This window comes from Chinchilla lanigera, unplaced genomic scaffold (assembly GCF_000276665.1).
Source record: "Chinchilla lanigera isolate Chin_1 unplaced genomic scaffold, ChiLan1.0 scaffold00056, whole genome shotgun sequence".
Taxonomy (NCBI): domain Eukaryota; kingdom Metazoa; phylum Chordata; class Mammalia; order Rodentia; family Chinchillidae; genus Chinchilla; species Chinchilla lanigera.
The window spans coordinates 8,469,847-8,490,774 of NW_004955457.1; the positions used below are offsets into that span (position 1 = coordinate 8,469,847).

Sequence of the window (20,928 nt, forward strand, 5' to 3'; positions counted from 1 at the left end):
AAAAAAAAAAAGATACATATTCTGCAATTAAATCCAACTCTCAAAAGAAAAGGTGGGCATGCTTTCTTGAACAGTAAAAGCTGTATCACCTACACAAGAATAAATGTGTGAGGCTAGTACATTGAAAGGCCTCTCCAAGCAGGTCCGAAAGCTTGACAGGAAAGCTACCAGTCCCACACAGGGGGAAGCAGAGGGCAGTAGACAGAGCTCACAGACACACACCCTCGGGTTCTTGGGGCTCCTCTGAGGCCAGGAACAGAGTTAGGACAAGACTGATTGTCCACAATGCATGCAGGAAAGAAGTTAACACTGCTTACAGCGTGGTGAGTCAAATGATAGTAACAGAAATATATGATTCCAGACCTGGGATCATCTGCAGCTGGGGCAGAGATAAATCTTACTCACGTAGATGTTTTGTTTCCTTCATAAAAGCCACTTTTGGGTACCCAGTTTTCATGTCTGTAAAAACACTTTATTACCATGGCAAACTACCTATACATCTCTGCTACACAAATATTGTGCAATAGCTAAGAATTTGTAGTTTTTTGTGTTTTGAGAGCCATGTCATTTAACTATTACTTCCCAAGAAGTAGCCTTTTAAAGAAGAACCAAAAATTATTTTCTTCTGGATTTCTGTATGGCTTGGCTACATGAGGGGGGCTTTGACAAACGGCACATGGGTATGAGATAGTTTACAGTGTTATTACTATCCGATTGACACAAGCAGTCAGTAAGCAAGCCTTCTGTCCCGTGCCTCAGAGGAAGAAAGAAGAAATTCGCACTTTACAGATCTTTCTCAAATGGGAAAGGGATCAAGAAATGGAGGGAGGGGAAGGAAAGGGATAAAAAAGGAATTAAGATGTGTTGCGTACATGTACCAACTTACACAAAGAATGTAGACGTTATGTACTACAAACAAGTACTAATAAAAATACATTAAAATACAGCAAAGATGAATTTTCAAATAAGTCGTGCAACACTGTAATCATAAAAATGCTTCCATTCCATTGGTAAACCCTGGAGATATAAACACAGAGCAAGAAAATGTAGTATGAATGTTTTGCTCATGGTGCCGGGTGCAGGAACGGTTTGCTGCCTTTCACTTTACAGACTTAGAAACCTTCCCTCCAAATGATACAGAATGTATCGTGCAGGTCGCTCATTTTTCATAGTTCCTCAACTCAAAAGCACACAAAGGACCCAGCAGTTCAAAGCCTCATGAAAAGCTAGCAAAATTTACTTCTGAAAGCACTGTCACTGCTCAGTGATGTCATCACTTCAGCACATTGACGATTTCACAGGAATAGAGTTAATGGACCTCTCAAAGGAGTAAGGGCAGATATTACTTCCAACTGCAGTTGAAATAGCAGTACTTCACTTTCACTTATAAAACTCCTGGCCTTTGCTGTGTAGCTCAGTGGCAGGGTTCGATCCCTAGCACCATCAAAACAAAACACAAAACAAACAAGCAAAACCACCCACAACAACCTTCTGACTGTTAAAGATGCATTAGGTACAAATAATGGCAAGAAAAAAAAATGCGTAATAGCTACCCTGTATCAAGAGTCCATCATTTTTTTTTAATCTAGTAAACACTGCCTACCAGACATTGACTCATCTGTGAAAATAAATAGATTTTCAGAAAGTTATTGTTCTTCACCACATCCAAAAATACTGCACTACTCATCCTGGAATTACTCAGCCAAAAACTCAACCCAGCCATCCATTCTTCTGTATACCTTTCCTTGCTTTCACTCGGAATTATGGGCTCCTTAAAGCCACAGCATCTTATTCTTTTCCCCATGACCTGCCACAGTATAGAAATCAGGATCAAGGGACCATGGAGAGCAAGTGCTAGTAATCACATAAAGAAATGCTTTTATCATCATCTGGATAATGTTAAAGAACAAAGCATCTTTTTAGGGTCAAGTACCAGGTCAGTGTTTAAAAAAAATAAATGCTGCAATAGGATCAGGCATCTCAAACACTATTAAGACCTCAAGAAATCCTAGATTGATCAAAGGATAAAGAATAATTTCTGAGGATCCAGTGTAGCACATGGTGATTAGTTGATAATAGTGTACTGTATACTTGAAATAAGGAACTTAGTAGCACTTGCCATGTAAAGAAAAAGGAGGAGAGAGAGGGAGGAGGAAGAGAAAGAGGAGGAGGAGGAAGGGGAGGAAGAAGAGGAAGAGAGGAAAAGATAACTATGAGAGGGGATGGAGCCCTAGGTATATTCATTAACTTTAGTGTGATGAGTATTTCCCAATGTATACACATATACAAAAATCACAGCATAAATTTTAAATATGTACCATTTTTGTCAATTATACCTTAATAAAGCTGAGGGAGACTTAGAAAAGGAAATCCTAGGGATTTATAAAAGATTTAGTCTATCCTTGTGCTGTGAGATCCTTCCAGTCTCATAGTTTAGTCTGGATTATTGTATATGTGAAGTCTGCTTAGCAAAAAAATGAAAGAGGAAGAAATGCAATGGGCATTATAAAATGTGTTCAGAGATTGTGGGCCTCTTATGTGAAAGAGAGTCCTCTAAAAAATTAAATGCATTTTTAATTATTTTAAATTAAAGAACATGAAAGTTTTTGTAGAAATAGATTTTTGAGCCTTTCTAGGTTGTTTTGTTTTAAACACAGTCTGAATACTGAAGCACATGGAGGTCATCACAAAAGATGAATTAAAACTGGCATTTTGAGGAGAGCACTTTTATAAACAAGTCATGACAAATAATAGCATTCTAATATCAAGGATTCTGATTCACAATTAATTTTAAAAGAGTAGGGGAAATGACTCTTAATGATGAACCTAATCTATGAATCATCCAAAATATTCTAAAAATAACGTAGTTCTTATTGAAAATAGAAGACAGCTGAGAATCTTAATGAGCCGTCTCATCTGATCTCAAACCTCTGTATGAATACATACAAAATCAAGGGGAAAATATTTAATAAATTATAACTTGGGGCTAGATTTTACATGAGGAATAGGAATGGTTAAAAAAAAAAAAGCAAGATGCAAAAGACAAATAATACAAAAATGTTTTATTTCTCTAAAGTTCACCTTCATGGAGCTTTTCAAACACACCTTCAGTTAGATTTATCACTGGACAAGGTCTGCTGTGGTTTGACTGTATGTGTCTCTCCAGCACTCACACTGGAAGGTAGACCCTCAAGTGACAGTACCACAGTGGGGGCCTTTGGGCCATGAAAGCTCTGAACTCATGAACAGATTGATGCCTTTACAAAAAGATGCTTCAGAGAGCAGCCCGGACCTTTCATCTCTTCCCCCACGTGAGGATACATGTTGCCATCACGCGGGGTGAGGACAAAGCTGCAAAGTGCCATCTTGGAAACAGTCATCCTTCCGCAGACCCTCAAAGCTGGCTGGCACCTTGATCTTGGACTTCCCAGCCTCTACAATGATAAGAAGTAAATTTCTATCCTGTATAAGTTTCATAGTCTATGGTATTTTGTTATGGCTAAGACAGTAACTCAGTTCTCAAAGGTTCTGCAATGGCCCATCACGGGTTCTGGTCTCAACCGTATTACCATGCTGTGTGATTTTATCACCCAGATCATCCATTTTTCTCTCATTGTACACCCCAGGCCACTTGCTTACCTTCAGCCCTTCACCTTTTCTTCATCTTCAGCTTTTGTCCAGCTTACTCTGACACCGAGTTAGGTGCCCCACACACACAGAGTAAAGGCATCCTGCACATTCCCCATCATAGTGCTTCTCAGACTTTTACTCAGTGCTTGTGAACTCATCTTCCTCCTCCACTGCTCTGTGAGCTTCACGAGGGAAGACCTTTCTGACAATTTGGCAGTGCCTGGAACTTCGCAGGAATTCAATAAACACTTGTGAAATAAAGGAACTCAGAATGGTTCATAAAAGGCTTCCATTAATAGAAATCTCTCTATGTATTTATTGAGGTTAGAAAGAGCTTTACGTACTTGGATAATCCAGAGAGTGAATCTGAGAGACCTACTTAAGTATTTTTCATTTTTTTATATACCAGAAATCAAACTCAAGACCTTGTGCTTGCTAGGTAGGTGCTGTGCTGCTGAGCTACATCCCAGTCCCTTAAGTACTTTTCTGATAATTTGCAAAACCATGGTTGAACATATTAACCATTAGCACCCATATTAGCCATTATTACCAAATGTCCCACTATGTCAGGACTAAAGGGCCAAATTCCTCCCTGGCAGGAAAACATCTCTATCTGCACACAGACAAACTTCTTCTATCAGATAATGAAAATTACATATCCACTGCGTTTCTTTTCACATTTAATTGTCAGAAAACTAAAACCTACATTCAGTTAACCACCATAAGCAACACCTCAAACATCTAGTCACATCAGATCCTCTGTGCCTCTCACTTCTGCATCCTGAGGAAGCTCTGCTAGAATTTTTAAACATTACCTAGTCTTCTTTGAAGACGAGGCCAACAGGGCAAAGAGCGACTCTAAAGGATGAATCCAGCACAGGTTTTATTTGCCCACATTCTACATTGGTCTAAACACCAGAAGAGAGTTTGCTTTTACCCACCGGTCAATAAATCACCTCTTTTATATACTACATTAAACAATAAAATGTGAACCCATTAACAGTTAGAGCCTTCTGACTGCTACAAATTCTTAGTTGCCATAGTTGTTCTTCTTTGGTGCTAATGGCTGTAGCCACCAGCCTCTCTTTTCTGGGTAATCATAGTTTTCCCATCTTCCAGAACCTAGAAAATCTAAATCTGCTCCTCTGGCCCTCCTGATTCCCCACACCAGTGTTTAATCTCTCTGCATTTCATTCATCCATAGTAATTATCGGCAAGGGCAAGAAGGGTTGGAGTAAGAGAGCCTCTTACCAGAGGCAGAGGGCAAACATTTACTAACCTTTCTTTTCTGAGAGGTATACCAGTTACTCTTGTCCATCTATGAAAATCAAGAATCAATATGTAAGGGCTGGGAGTATAGCTTTCTGGTAGAATGTTTGCCTAGCATGCACGATGCCCTGGGTTCAATCCCCAGCACTGCCAAAAAAAATATCAATATATAAAATCAATGGTTTGGTTCTGCTTTTTTTTTATTTTAAAGAGAATAGTAAAAAAAAAAAAAAAAAAAGAACAATAGCAAAATAAAAACAAAACAAAGCAAGAACATTAAAAATGATACAGGGTTTCAAACCAAATCATAGGAATTAACAGTGGTTGTTATATTACATATTGTTATCTTCAATGAAGTTGCTCAGATTACCAGATGTAAGAATGGAAGATCGAACAAACCATTAAAGAGAATAAGAAAATAATAATTTTCAAAAACATCAGAGACAACACAGAGTTGTCTCCCTAGTGTAAAACATGGAAGAGTAAATATAAAATAGATAAAATGAAAGGGAAAAAAAATTGCTCAAAGGAAGGAACAACTGGGATGAGGGAAAGAAGACAAAGAAAGAATTAAATATATATATATACACACACACACATATAGGATAGCTGGGATACCTGCACTGCTGATGTCTGGTGGTTTACTGACAAGAACAATTAATCTGCATGCTTACATCTGGTAATCTGAGCAACTGATATGAAGACAATATGTAATATAACAGCCATTAGTGAATTCCTACCATCTTGTGTAGTGAAATTCTGTATTGGCTCTGCTTTTATTTTAATGCTCCTGTTATTGATACATCCAACTGTGAAAGTCATTCTCAAACCACCTTAAAAATAGGTAGACTATACATATTAAACAAATAGAAGTAGAACCTACTAAATTGTGGCCAGTCTTCATCGTATTTTAAAATTTTTCAGGAGTTTCTAGACCTGATTCACCAACACAAAGAGCAACCATTAAAAGCAAGTAACAGACACAACATCCAAAGCACCCAGTATAGATTTAACTCTTCAATCAGAAATGCCCCAGGTCTGACCTAATATGGTAGGTACTCCCTGATCAGAGAAAATTACAAAAATAAGAGCTACCTGGTACTCTAGAAACAAAATGTTCAGAACTAGACAGGAAAAGATGCCTGTAGGAGAGAAAATCCCACAGCAATTCATCCCTACCAGCAGTGGAAAGCTTAAAATAACTACTCTAGGACACATAAAATGCAACATTCATCCACATGGTAGCACGCACACATGGGCAATCAATATTTACAGTCACTCTGGGGATCTTTGCCTCTTAAGACTCCTTACTTGGGGCTGGGGATTTAGCTCAGCGGCAAAGTGCCTGCCTGGCAAGCGCAAGGTCGTGAGTTCGGTTCCCGGTACCTGAGAAAAACCAAAAAAAAAAAAAAAAAGACTCCTTACTATCATGGAAGCTTTTTCCAACCTAGTAAAATAGATTCTACTTTCCTATATTATGTAAATTCCAAAAAGAACCCCAATTTCTCAAAATAGCACTTGGTAGGATGATCAGTTGGCAGAAGAATGGGTTTATCCATTAACAGGGAGCACTTAATGCTGAATGTCTTACCGCAGTGGATTAGAACGATGCATGTGTTTGTTAAGGGTGCCATGACAAAAGTACCAGAGATCCGTAGCTGAAACTTCAGACCTCTATTTCCTTTCATTGCAAGAAGCCAGAGATCAAGGTTTCCACGAGGCTGGTTTCATTCTGAAGGCAATCCCGTGCTCGCAGATAGACATCTTCCTGCTGTGCTTTCATAAAGCCTTCCCGGTGCACATGGATGACTATGTCCAGATTTCTTCTAATAATGACTTTACTTTAACTTAATTACCTCTTCAGAGATCTTACTAAAAACAGTTACATTGTGAGGTTCCAAAGTTTAAGGCCTCGACATATAGTAAAAATTTGGGAAGAAGGTACAATTCAGCCCATTAACAATGGTCCTGCTCAACAAAATGGGATTATTTTAGATCTTATCGGGTCCTTCTGTGTTTTCTTTATATTGATAAAAATTAAATTGAGTAGAGTGGCACTTGCCTGTAATTCCAGCTACTCAGGAGACTGAGGCAGGAGGATTACAATTCAAAGCTAGCTTGGGCAACTTAGCAAGACCTCTCTCAAAATAAAATATAAAATGGAGAACAGATGTAGTTCAGTAGTAAAGCATCCCTGGGTTATATTCCCAGTGCCACATACACACACACACACACACACACACACACACACACACACATGACCACAGTGGTCCCATTGTTTTTTTCTCAACATAATCAGATGCTCAATCATTTGAGGTGTGCTGAGCTCACTAGTAAATTAATGGTCCGATGCTGTGACCACAACAGCCATGGTGGAGAGGCTCCAGAAAGGCAGCATATGCTGGAATCGCAGCGTGTGACCAAGCCACACCAGCCTGCTGGTTGCTTACCCCTTGCAGAGGGTTATAAAAAGAACTTAAACAGGATAGCATGGTAAAGCACCGAGCACAGGGTATATCGCTGTTGGCTGAGTTATTTTTCTCCTTGCTGAGACAAAATACCCAGCACCACCACAAGTTAAGGGAAGAAAGGTTTAGCTCACAGTTTGTAGAAGCTTCAATTCTTACTTGTCTGGGTCCAAGGTAGGGTGGCATGGCAGAGAAACAGTTCATGGCAGGCAGAAGGCAGCAAAAGCAAGAAAGAGATAAAACAAGTCTCTTTCTGTCCCTTATATTGTATCCAAAAGACCAGGATTAGGGCAGTGCTAAATCAATCAGTAGACTGATTTAGTAATAGTTCAGCCTAATCCTGGTAGTCTAGACAGAATATAAAGGGGACAGAAGATGTTGCTAAGGTCCCCTGTTTGCTTGGCTACCTTCTGCCCACCATGGACTGCTTCCCCTCTGCCATGCCACTCTGGTTTAGAGCTAGCCATTTATGGACTGAAACTTCTACAAAGTGAGAGTCAAATAAACCTTTCCTCCCTTAACTTTGAGTGTGGGCTATTTTGTCTCAACAAAGAGAAAAGTAACCAAGATAACTGTCATTACTGGTGCAGCAGAAAGGCTTCCTATTGCAGACCCTCTTGAAATTAGTAAATATAGCATTTAGCCCATTAATAGCAACATCTCCATCCTGACATGGAGAGTAAAGTACACATTAGCTACTGTGATTTCTTCAGACCAAAGCCCAGAGAGCACACCAGTTAGCAGCCTCACAGCAGAGCTGAGATAGGCAGTCCTGGCTCCAGCTCCTAGGTGGGGGCTTTCTTGCTTCTGTCTCCCAGGTGTATGAGAAGGAGATCAGCAGGAAGACTGATGGGTATAGAATAGGAGAGAAACTGGGGCCTGACCCTGACACAAAAGCCTGCCACCTTGGCCCAGGAGTCAGCAGGCTCACACATAAGAGGACCAAGGTGATCACCCCACACTCTGGGGCCCAATACAGATCAGGCTACTTCACGGTTTCCCCAGCCCAAGTTCCACACCCTGGTCCTATCACTCACAGAAAGAAAATAAGGCAGGAGGCCTTCTTCTCCTCCTGTTTCTTCTTAAATTCAATTCTCCAAATCAGCAGAGCTGAAAAAAAGGCTTAGGAGAATGAAGCTGAAATCCCCCCCGTCAGAATCCAGGGAACCTCTGCAGGAGGTTTGTCTTTTCTCTGCTGCTAGGCAGCTCAGGCTTCTCAGAACAAGGGACTCCCAGGTCTTCATCTGCTCTGGAATTTGGCACTGACCTGCTCCCCAACTTTTGCTGAGCCACTTCATGGAAGGCACCTTTCTGTATCCCACACCTTTCACAATCTGAAGCAGCGATGGCAGGTGGCCTATCCAGAGCTCTTAGCATCCACCACACAGAGGACAGCTGCCTGGAAATACCTGAGACTCTTGCCTTTCTTCCTGCACAACAGGAAGTAGTAAAATCACTGCCCCCAGAGATAGCCTTCAGCCAAAATATTGGCAGTCCATGCACAAAAACTAAGGACCTGGTCTCTCAGCCGGTTAACTGTAACATGATCCAAAGATGCCCCAGAAGATGCCCCAGAATTCTCAGGGCCATGGGCCTCAGAAAGCAGCTTGAGACTCCCCCTTTATGAGCTCCTGCCTTCTTCCTTCCTCACTGCTATTTTCCTGCAGGTGCTTCCTAGGATCCTTGCCTCAGGCTCTGCTACCGTGGATCCAAACCAAGGCTCCATCAAATCCCACATGCCCAGAAACCCTTCCCTCATCACCAAGAGCTCAATCCACTTTCCATCACGTTTCAATACTATTCGTACACATTTTAATCTCATTTCTGTACTGCAGGTTCCTGGAGAGGAAAAATTTTTTCACACAGCTCTGAATTCCCTGTGTGGCTCAGCACAGCATCTTACACAAACTAGATGTTCAATAAATGTTTTTTGGCTGAATGAATTAACCATGCCAGTCAACGTGGAAATCCCTTCTTTATTTAACCTAACTGAAACTACATCAGTGTGGCTGTTTTCTTCTTTCAAAAGCACTGCATGAACTATTTTTAATGAGCAAATTACTGTGCATGTATATTTCTGTAAAGCAGCATTTTCTAGATATTTGACTTAAATCAAACACTTGATTCCCAGAAAACTGGAACAAAGAGCTTTTTCTAAATATAGAACTACTTTATTGGCTGCATTACAGCAACCTTTTTCATCCTTCCTTTACTCTTACTTTACTATCATTTGGCCCCTCCCTGTCCATATGGAGACACCGAGACCCCTGTGCCCCTGAAGCGTTGCTCACCCCCACTGTGAGCTGCTGTCCTGCACGCTCTCACCATGTGCCTCACACAGTGTCCCTGGGGGAAATACAACAAGATCTCAAGTCAGTGTAATGGGCCCCAAAGGGGAGAATGTCAGCCCACAGACGAGGTCAGTGTACTTTCTAAACTGGGAGGTTACACAGGCTTTCCTTTCCTGAGATGCCACTGGCCCAGGACAGTTTCTAGCTTTTCTCCACCTCATCCAGTACGAGTTGTCTAGCTCAGCTCCCTTGGTTCCTGACAAAGCAAAGTCCTGACTCTCCAAGATCCAGTCCACCCGCTAGGTCTAGTTTACAACCACCTAATATTCAATTTGGGCACTGATTTTACCCGCAGCAGAACTCTTCTGAATGCTGTTGAAGACAAAAGGAGAAGCTTAGACAAGAGAAGTGGGCACCACATTTTCTCACTGGAGTAATATTCTTGTTGGAATGTGCCTTATAAAATAGAAGGTCTAACGCCTGGTGCATCCTGAGACTTCTTCCTTCTCTGCACCAGGCAAAAGTCAGAAGGAATGCAGGCATGTACTTCACTTCAAATAAAAAGGACAGCATACTAGGGGCCTGGGTTGTCACCTCAGAGCCAATGAGGTGGCCAGGAAATGTAAGTATCTAAGTAGTCAATGACCTGCAATCTGGTCTCATTTCTTTAATGAGTGTCTGTCAAATATATCACAAGTATGTTTTCAACCCAGTAGAAGAATGGGATCTGAATTCATGGTGCTCATGTCCCTGAATGCGTATCGACCAAAAAGCTGGCACATCACCACCAATCTTTGTCTCTGTTCACTGGAGGGAAAAAAAATCACATGATGTACCAGTCCCATCTCCTTTACTAAAGTCAGGAAAAAATACATTGACTGAAACTAAAAGGAAAGCTAGCAGTGGTTTTGTAAGATTGTGCTCTTGCACAAGGTCGTAAGATCCATGAAAACAATGACTCTTCAATGCTGACTCCCCCAACACTCAGTCCAATGACCCTCTTGCTATGATCATAATAAATTGTAGCATGGGTGGTTCAGTGGTAGAATTCTCACCTGCCATAATAATTAATTGTAAATAAAAATATTTACTGAGTATAGTCTTCCAATTAAAAGACATGCATAAGTACCACACCTTATGGCACTGACCCTTATGACAACCTACAACTTAGGAAGGAAAAGTAAAGCTTAAGAAGTTAAAAATATGTCCACATAATAGAGTATTATTTAGCTGCAACATGAAGCTTGAAAACATTATGGTACATAAAGGAGCTCAGTCCCAAAAGGCCACACATTGTATGAGTCCATTTATATGAAATATCCAGAATGGGCAAATCCACACAGATAAAAAGCAGGTCAGTAGTTGCCAGGAGCTTGGGGAAGAAGGGACTGGGGAGTGAATGGGGTACAGGGCTTCTTTTTAAGGGGGTAGAGAAAATGCCCTCAAATTATTATGTGGCGATAACTGTACAGCTCTGGGAGTAGAAAAAGATCATTTACTAGTACACTTCAGTGGGGCGGATTTTGTAGCACGGGTGGTAGTGATGGTGATGGTGGTGGAGGAAGGAAAGACAGGAAAGGAAGAAGTCAAGAAACTTGCCCAGAATTACATGGCCAAGTAGATGCCAGGCCTCAGATTCAAAACCAGGCCTGTTTGACTTCAGAACCTGCGCTCCCAACCATTATGTGCTCTGATTATGGTTATTCCCAACACACACTGACTGAAGACATCAGCAAAGATAATCATAGGCAACACAGGCTTTGACATCATTCTCACTTGGCCTTGCTGACTTTCTTCCTCCCAGCGATTAGCCACACTGTCACCATTTTCCTCGCTCTCTATCCACCCCAAGCCGGCGCAAGTGACGCGATCTCCAGGACCTGCAGAGCAGCATTTCCTCAGCTGCAGCTGCTCCTCTGCACAGTCAGACTCGCACAGCAGTGCAGACAAGCTGGCTGTCCTGTCCCAAACCACCCACTGTCCCCTGCTCGCAGCTCACTCCCTTTGGTACTGATCCAGTTCTGCTCCATAGATCATCTCCCTGCCTTTGATACCTTCAACCTTGCACTCTTACCAGCTCCAGTGCTCAATCTATCAACTTGTTCCACTAATGCTAAGAAGTTCTGCCTCAACCATGATGTCTCCTCCCAGTCTTTTCTTCTCACTCAACATCCTCTGCAGGGACTTCCTATTTTCACATCGTTTCTCCACTCACTTATCCCTGGCTTCTGCTCCCCTGAACTTCAAACAAGCTGTGGTCTCCATATCACTCATATTTAGTTGTTTGTTTCAGATAAGGCCCTCCACAGAAAACCACAAAGACCTAGTTTAAACCATCCAGAATCACTGAGCCCTGGATCCATCTCACAGACCCCCTCCTTGACTCACACACTGCAGCGACAATGCACCTAGATTAAAACTAAGAAGAAAAACAAAATTTAAAAAACACCGTCAGGAAGGAAGACACAAAGACTAACACACAGCACAGGAAAATTCCTCACAGACTCTGGACTTAGGGGAACTAGAATATACTTGCTCATTATAAGCTCATTCCAACACTAAACTCTCCCCGCTATTGGTGTTCCCATCTGCCATTTTTGAACATGGGATGGATGAACAGGTATGGTCTTAAACTGAGCATGCTCAGGAATGTGCCCACCTTACACATCAGGACAAGTATTTCAACATGAACATGCATGTACCCATGTTTAAAGCAATACAATTCATAATAGCTAAGTTTTGGAAGCAGCCTATACGTCCATCAACAGATGAATGGATAGAGAAAATGTGATATTTATACACAAGGAATACTACTTTGCCATAAAATGGATAAACTTGAGTAACACAGAGGAAAATGGATGCACCTTGAGACCATAATGTTAACTGAAGTAAATCAGACAGGGAAGCTTAAATATCACATGGTTTCTCTTATATTAGAAAACCAATATATAAGTGCAAAATAGAAGACAAGCAGTAGGAAAAGAAGAAAGAGGAAAAAAAAGTTATTGTAATCCAGCATGGACAGTGCAACTAAAAGTGCACCTTGATTTAGTATTGTCTTCTGTGTTTTACATGTTTTTTGGCCTGGTAGTCTGGGTGTTAATCTATCTGATAATTAACTTCATAAGGACATAAATAAATGAATCTGAAAAAATACGAATATGCACATGTTTCCCAAGGAAATCCCTGTGCCTCCCGTGTTTGGAAAGATATGTCTTTGCAGTTATGCCCAGTGCTCCCCTCACACTGCAAATAATAAAACGTTCTTCACTCTTCTACCTCCTGGCTGTGCTTATCGGCTTTGTCCTCCAAGAGGGGCTACCCTAGTGCATTCAGCTGCACTACCAGAACATTCCATGCTAACCTCTAGCACATGTTTCACACTCTTATAAAATTATATTTCTACATAAACCTTGCCCATTATACTCTAAATTCCTCAAGGCAAAGACTATCCTTAATGGGTGTTCAACTCGATTCGCTGGCAAGTTAACTATTAGTCATAAATAATTTCTTGGAAGAAGAAAAAAAAAAAGTGGATTTTTTATCTGTGTGGATTTGCCCATTCTGGATATTTCATATAAATGGACTCATACAAAAAAAGGTGGTACATTTTCAGAATGCTAAATCCCCGGGACATCCGATGTGACCCTTTCTCGGAAGCTCTGCTGTGGCCTCAATATTTCAAATTCAAAATATACTGGAGTGTTGGTTGCTGTGATCATGTTCATCCTGGAATGACCATCTCCACTGCAGCAAGCACTAAAAGAATAGAAGACTTAAGCAAACTAAAATTAGCGTATCTTGCTACTCAACATAGCCTAAGATTTGGCAAGACAAATCTCTTAGGCAGGCGCACGCTGACACAGCATAGTGAAACAGAACTCAACCCAAGAAAATCTGCAGTATCTTTAACGCAGGAAATTCTCAGTTCTGCTGATTCATTCTGACTTCAAAGCCACAATAACACTTGAGTAAGGAGCACCCACGCTGACTCTGCACTTTTTTCTGCAGAGCTCACAGAATCTGGCATACAAGAAATTTAATAGTTGTTCTATGTCGTCCTTTCCAATTCCTCAGACACTGGCTGCGATCACCTACATTATGATGTCTGATAGCAGTAAGTGGCATTTTTTTTTTCTCTTGCGAAGATGCAGGCCTGGTCAAACTCATGATGAAAGCTGAAAGTACTGACAAAAGGTTCTGTAACTAAGGAAAAACACACAGGAAGTCCCTTTCCCTAAAGAAAGGTTTGGTGCTGGCTCTCCTCTGGCTCTTTAGCCTTGATTGAGGCAACCTCTCTTGTTCACACTTTGTGCAAAAACATCTGTACAACTGGTTCCCACTTAGGAGGCAGCATATTTAAATATTAACATAAACACACACACAGAAACAATTGGGTAAATTTCCGTCAGCACCATGTTTCTTAGGATCCATATTAGAGCAAATTATGAAGTGAAGAACCTTCTCAAAATAGGTCTTCACCAGTCATCACTTACTTTCTTCTTCCAACAGAAGTTATCTGAATTGCATTATAAAAGGTAAAATGGAGGAAATCACTAGGTTAAAGCCTAAATAGACTTCAGTCATGCTTCTTATATAGAGAGAGATGATCACTGTTAACATTTAACTAACTAGGTGCTGCATTTAAGATATTTAACATGTTAAATGGCTTTTCTTCCAGGAAAAGGAAATAAAGCCCGAATTCACTATTCATATTTTATATTTTTCTGTAAGTGCTTTACCACATATAATCAGTTGCTTTAACCACAGATGTAATTTTGACTAAACAAATATCTTAGAAGTGAAGTTTTACTGTACCTGTTTCTTAAGAGACTGTACTTACTTGTTGAGTATGAGGTCAAGAATAAATTTGGAGCCAAAGGCTTCAATCTGGAAGCTTGCCTGGGCCAGGTGGACGGCCTACAGATGAAAAAACACAGGAGGAAGTTTAACTTACTTTCTCATCTCCAAGACTGGTTATATTCATGTTAAGAAAGATATGTAACAGGACCAACTTTTTTATGTATTAACTTATCTTTTTAGGAGACTAGGTATGTTACCGTGGCTTTCCTGGGAAAAGATATAGAAAATAATTAATAAAAGACATTCCAGTCCTTTAAAATGAACCCACTGGGATAAAAATCCAGAGCATATTCTGCTGGACTACCAAAGTGATGAAATATGCAAAAGTGGGGCTAATTAAAACTTGATTTCAGCCTATTTTGTGCACGAAGCTAATGTATTCTTTCTGCACACCTAAGTGAAAAATCATGTCAGAGTTCTGCTCTTCAGCAGGAACTGGAACTTTTCTCTGGAACTTTCTCTAAATTATCAGCAGAATGTGACAGTATCAGCAGAATGCGACAGTAAATTGGGGTAGCACAGTCTTCTGACTTCAGAAAGCACTTAGAGCTCATCCCTTTGCAGTGTTTCTGTTTCCCTTTAAAAGCCACACAGTTACAAATACTGTCGTGAGGATGTCCTGGATGCAAATACAAAGATAATTCTATCTAAACCCTTTATGGGAGGTTAAAGATTAGGACAGCCTCAAAGAAGCATCTTAATAGTGTAAGTTAACAAATCAATGAAGTATCATCAAAGTATTATCTCAGATAAAATTTTCCTTTGTCACCCTACCAGGCAAAAAGGACAAGGATAAAAGCAACCCCTTCACTCCAAGCCCCTGAATCACAAATATCCTTCTGCCAGCTTGCATTCCTAAGGCAGTGGGGTCCGCTCCCAGGACCCTCCAACCTCGCCTTCCCCCACTTTATCCTCTTTATCCTCCTCCTTTTTTCTTTAGGGAAACTTTCCCCGTCCTTAAAAGCATCCCAATTCCATTACCTCCCATGAAGCCCTCCTTCACACACACTGTGGAAATGAACTCCTGGTTCTCAGAGCTTGGGGAACTCCATCTGTTCCTCCCTGTGGTGGTAACACGAGCTTCCTTCCATCCCATCCCACCCCTGGACAAACAAGTCCACAGAATATATCACAGGGGTCTTGCAAACAGCTGTAGACTAATGACCCTTCCCCCAAATATCCAAACTTTCAAGTAATTCACCAAATGTTTATTATCAAGACTAATTTACCATGCATCCCAAACCCAAAAAACACTATGAAGACGCAAGGACTTGTACTTCTAGCCAATCACAACTATCAATTAGTCACTTAAAAAAATCAATAAAAAACTTAAAGGAGATTAACAAATATTAAATTTTAAATACAAGACTATGACAGGTTCCTAAAATCCTAACACCATGGGATACCAAGCCAAACTGCAAACAACCATACAGAACATGGTGTACTGCGGGGTACCATACTTGCCCTGGGGTTCCACATTCAGACAACTGCATGAGGGAGCAAAAAATCCATATCTCGTCAAGTGTGGTCTTTGTCATCACAACAGAACTTCTAACCATCCAATGCAAATATCATGGTCTTCACTGTTAGTTTTATGTCTTGAAGTATTAATGTTTGCATGAAGATAGAAAGGATATAGATTTATTGAATAATTTAGAAAAGTGATTTTTCAGTTCCAGATTCAAAAGGCTTTTTTAATAAAAAGTATGTAAAACTAAAACTAGCCGGGCATGGTGGTGCACATGTGTAATCCCAGCACCTGGAAGGCTGAGGCAGCAGGACTGCTGCCAGCTGGAGGCCAGCCTGGGCTACAAAGTAAATTCAGGGCCAGCCTGAACTGCCTAGTGTGACCATCTCAAAAAGTAAAAAAAAAAAGTATGTAAAATTTACCTCCTAAAAATAAGATAGGTCTTTAAAAGTATTTATGCCTAAGAAAATTACACTGTAGAAAAAAGTTCATTGGTGGCAACTTGGCTTAAAGGAGCTGAAAAATCCAACCCCCCGACCCAGTACAAGGCTCATTTTACAGCAAGTAAGCAACAAATCAAGTATAACAGCAACAACACCTCATGGAAAACAAGGTAGCTTGGTGATAACCACAATACCCTCATTTTATAGAATTACTGAGGCTTGTACCATTTGATAATTGTTAAATAAGTCTACACCAACCCAACACAACAGGCTTCAGTTTAGTAGGGTTTAATGAAAGAACATCAAATAATACCAGACCTTTTATTTGCATTTTCATTCACTCACTGCACATGCACATACCAAGCTGCACCTTATGTGTAAAGATGGCTGGGAATGCAAACTGGCACAACCATTATAGAAATCCATATGGAGATTTCTCAAAGAACTAAAATTAGAAATTCATATGACCCAGCTCTCCCCCTTCCAAGAATCTTCCCCAAAGATCTTAAGACACCATGCTATAGCAATATATGTGTACCCATTTTTATAGCAGCACAATTCATAATGGTTAAGTCCTGGAAGCAGCCTGCGGTGCTCACCAGGAGGCAGCTGGGTAAAGAAAATGTGGTATCTATATATAATGGAATACTACTTGGCTATAAAGAAGGACAAATTTGAGACACTGGTAGGAAAAAGTGGATACCTGGAAAATATAGCACTGAGTGGAATAAACCAAACACACAAGCTTAAATACTGTATGGCATCTGTCATTTGAGTGAGGCAAAGTACAAACAAAGAGATAAAAAGACAGATTGAAGGAGACAAGGGGGTGGATCTCTTACAAATGGGAAGGGGCCCTGGAGATAAAGGGTGATGGGTGATGGGTGAAAGGAGGGGAAGGGGATATATGTAGAATAAAGATGTGCCATGTACAGGAACCCAAAAACCTCAATGAATGTAAACATCATATGCGGCAAACATGAGCTGACATTAATGATAAGAATGAAAACGGGGAAAGGGGAATTTGAGGAGGAGGGAGAGAGTGGGGAGAGAAGGGAAAGGAAGATAGAAAAAAGGAAGCAAGTTGTATTCTGTGCGTGGTTCCACTCCCCAGGATGGCAGCAGGCTCCAGGGAAGCGGGCAGAGACGCCAGCCTCGGGGTCTAAGAAGCCACACACAGCAAAAGAAGGGCACACACAGGGCTCCCCGACAGGGGGCGCTTTGAAAAAAAAAACTGAAAAGCTGAATGAAAATCGATCCGTCAGGGGAGGAGGAGGCAAAACGGCAAGGAGTGAAATATTTACAAAAGCAGAATTAAACATGAATGTGGAGCCGAGTGTGCAGGTGCAGACCTGTAATCCCAGCACTCAGAGGGCTGAGGTAGAAGGATCACCGTGAGTTAGAGGCCAGCCTGAACTACATAGCGATATCCTGTCTCAAAACAAACAAAAACTGAACATGGCAAAAAAAAAATTTTAACTTTTAAAAAGTGAATGTGACCTGCAGGAAAGTGGATTTCAGAGAAAATGACCTGAATCTGGAAAGGTGGGCTGGAAACTGGAGGGCTTGGTGTGTGGAGCTTACTGACGGGTATGATGGCAAATCTGTCTAAAGCTAAGACAGTGAGCTTTCCTACACGCTTGGCACAGCGTCTGACAGGGGTCCATTGTCGTCACTGCCATCATCGTCATGGTAATCATCATCATAGACATCATCACCATCATCAGCCTCAGCCTCCTCCAAACAATGCACAGAGTACCTTCTAGAAAAAAATTCAAGAATGCACCTACTTCTCCACTAAAAAAGAAATCTGATTTCATTATATTTTCTAAGTAAAAAAACATTTTGGTATTTTAGTTTATTTTAATTCTAAAAGACAGAATATTTTTCCATGAAATAATTTAAGGTTTCCTCACCACATGCATCTTCTTTGCCCATGTATCAAATACAACCTAGATATTCATGTAATGTACTGTGGTTGTGCCCATTTTAAGTACTTTCACTATAATACCATACGTTCTTTTTCATACATTATGCTTCTCTTTCTGTTGCCATAATACTGCACTTGTTCAGGGTACAGATTCTTCTCTATACCAAGGGAAATACTGTACTTGAGAAGTACTACTTTCCCTACCATCCTGCTGTTTCTGTCCCATCCTTCCCCCAACTAAAATAACTTCTGGACTCTACATTATTCCATTTCAATTTATTACTTTTTCTTTAACAAAATAATATAGGTATGACAAGTATCAATTTTAAATGTTTTAAAGTCAAGGAAAATGAGTCCTCATCATTACTGTTTTATAAATTACATCTGCAGGTATAATTTTTCTTAAATACTGTTATCCCACTTCTTCTGAATGGTAGGAAGTTAGGGTGGTTGGAAAGATCAAGAAGTCTTATACAGTGCAGCCACGCTGCTTTGGAATGATCTAAGTGACTTAAGAGTTGACAAACTGACAGGCACCCTGAAAATACAAAGGCCACCTACAGCGCTGCTCTTTATAATGAAGGAACTAAGGGGTGAGGTTATAAATGTGTGCAGCAGCACAAAATCGGATGACACGAATACTTCAGAGAAGAGTTCATCAAGCACACATGAGGTCATAGTTCTTTTCTCCTTCGGGATGTCAGTTAAGCAGCCTTGTTTTTATAAGGACATCCACTATAATAGCACTAGGGAGGAAGGCAACGTTTTATAGCCAAAAAGCGTCATTTCCCTTCAAGAATGTGCACATCCTTGAACTCAGAATTATCGCCCTGAGGGACTGGGAACAGCTGCTGCCTTAGCACTTTGGTATTTTTCTTTTGACTCAGAATCCAGCCCAGGGAAATTACAAGAACTCTATAAACAAAAACAATTAAACTCAATTGCATACACAATCCTCCTTCGCTAAAGAATAGGTCACACCCTCTCAGCAGTGTTTTTGTTCTCCTGTTCTTGCTTTCTCAGAGGCGACACTAATGATGCCAGAGTAAGTAACTAGAATACAACTTCCTCAGCTGAACCTTGCCTCGCACCGTATCACCACGCACTGCTGTGACATTGAGCGGCTGCTGTGCTCAGCTTCAAAAAGCTACACTGCATAAGCTGGGCAGACACACAAGTGTTTTCCTGAGATTTATAATCTGTAATAGTTAATATGAACCTAAAAATAAAAGAGGAGAACCATCTCCTTAGAAAAATAAAAAGCAGGTATTTGAGCATTTGCATGTTCTTGTGCAACCATGTTTCACATAGTTATCATATTCTTTACCACTTGGCAAGGATGTGTAAGTTCTCTAGAGTGTTCCTGTAACTGGAACTCAAAATGGGAAATGGAAAGTCTACACTTTCCCAGAATCCAGGCACTAGTATTACAGCTAATTTAGTAGAAATTGGACAGCTTGAAGAATTGGGTATCTACACTGTCAGTCACCACAGCCTTTTACTCTGTATGCTTTCTACACCATACATGATTTGGGAGCAGAAGAAAATCTGGAAGTAGTTTCCCAGCTCTTAGATATATTCCACTTATTTAAGGGGACACTTATTCAAGTAATGAAGGAAAGGTGCAGAGTGCCATATAATACACTGAAAAACTGCTTTACAAATAGCAGTGACACCCTGAAGGATATCACGCATGTCCCACCAAACATCAGTGCTTAATCCAGCTCAGCTTTGTAAGGAGGAGGACCGTGAATCTGGGCTTCTTGGAAAGACTGTGCTAGAGACAGCAAAATGTAGTCCCAAGAGGTAGACACCAGGATTAACGAAACTGTCTTCGCTACTCAAAGGAATCCAGATAACAGTAAAACAGCTAAAAAGTTAACTATTAAAGAAATTGCAGGTAATCTCTTCATTTCTATATTCCTCACCATAATAATAATGATTCAATAGTTCATAAAATATTGAACATATGTATGTGTACTATGTGTGTGTGTGTGTGTGTGTGTGTGTGTGTGTATACACTGCAACCTCTTCCAGAAGTATTTTCTCTTCCTTTTCCTGGTTGTATATGGCTCTTTGTCTTTTGTTCTTACTGCTCTTATGGCTTTAGAAAACCTCCAAGAGTTTCTATTCCATTTTCTTCAAATACTGTGGGAAAAGCTTCCAGATTCTCATCACCTTCTTTAAAGAATAAAGCCGTGAAGGAGACTGAACAGCAGCCACAAAAGTAGGAGGGAATTCAGGGGAGTCTGATGGCCTACAAGTCAATAAAAGATGATACTAAGAATGGGGGAAAAAAGACTCTCCTCATCTTCTTTTGAGATTCCAGACATTTTACGATACTTTGGAGAAGACAGATTTGGACATCACTGACTCACAGATGGAAGGAAGGAGAGCCAACTCCTCAGAGCCCAGAAGGCATCCACCTTATAACGGATGGAGCTGCTGATGCTGCAGGACACTTCCCTGTGGGAAAACTCTGGCAACTTAGCTGCTCTGTATGTTTTTCTTTTCACAAAAAAAAAAAAAAAAGCAGAAGACACAGACTCCATCAGCCCATTAAGTA

General features: G+C 40.6%; 1 protein-coding gene across 2 annotated transcripts in view; it reads right to left on the reverse strand.

Annotated features, from left to right (window-relative positions):
• The window catches only part of Adam23 (ADAM metallopeptidase domain 23), a gene marked incomplete at its 5' end in the record, with an annotated part of 155,643 nt that overhangs the window by 107,208 nt on the left and 27,507 nt on the right, over positions 1-20,928 (reverse strand). For both annotated transcript variants that reach the window (XM_013520785.1, XM_013520784.1), the window contains 1 exon segment: positions 14,502-14,578. In XM_013520785.1, coding sequence (XP_013376239.1) covers positions 14,502-14,578 — 77 coding nt within the window.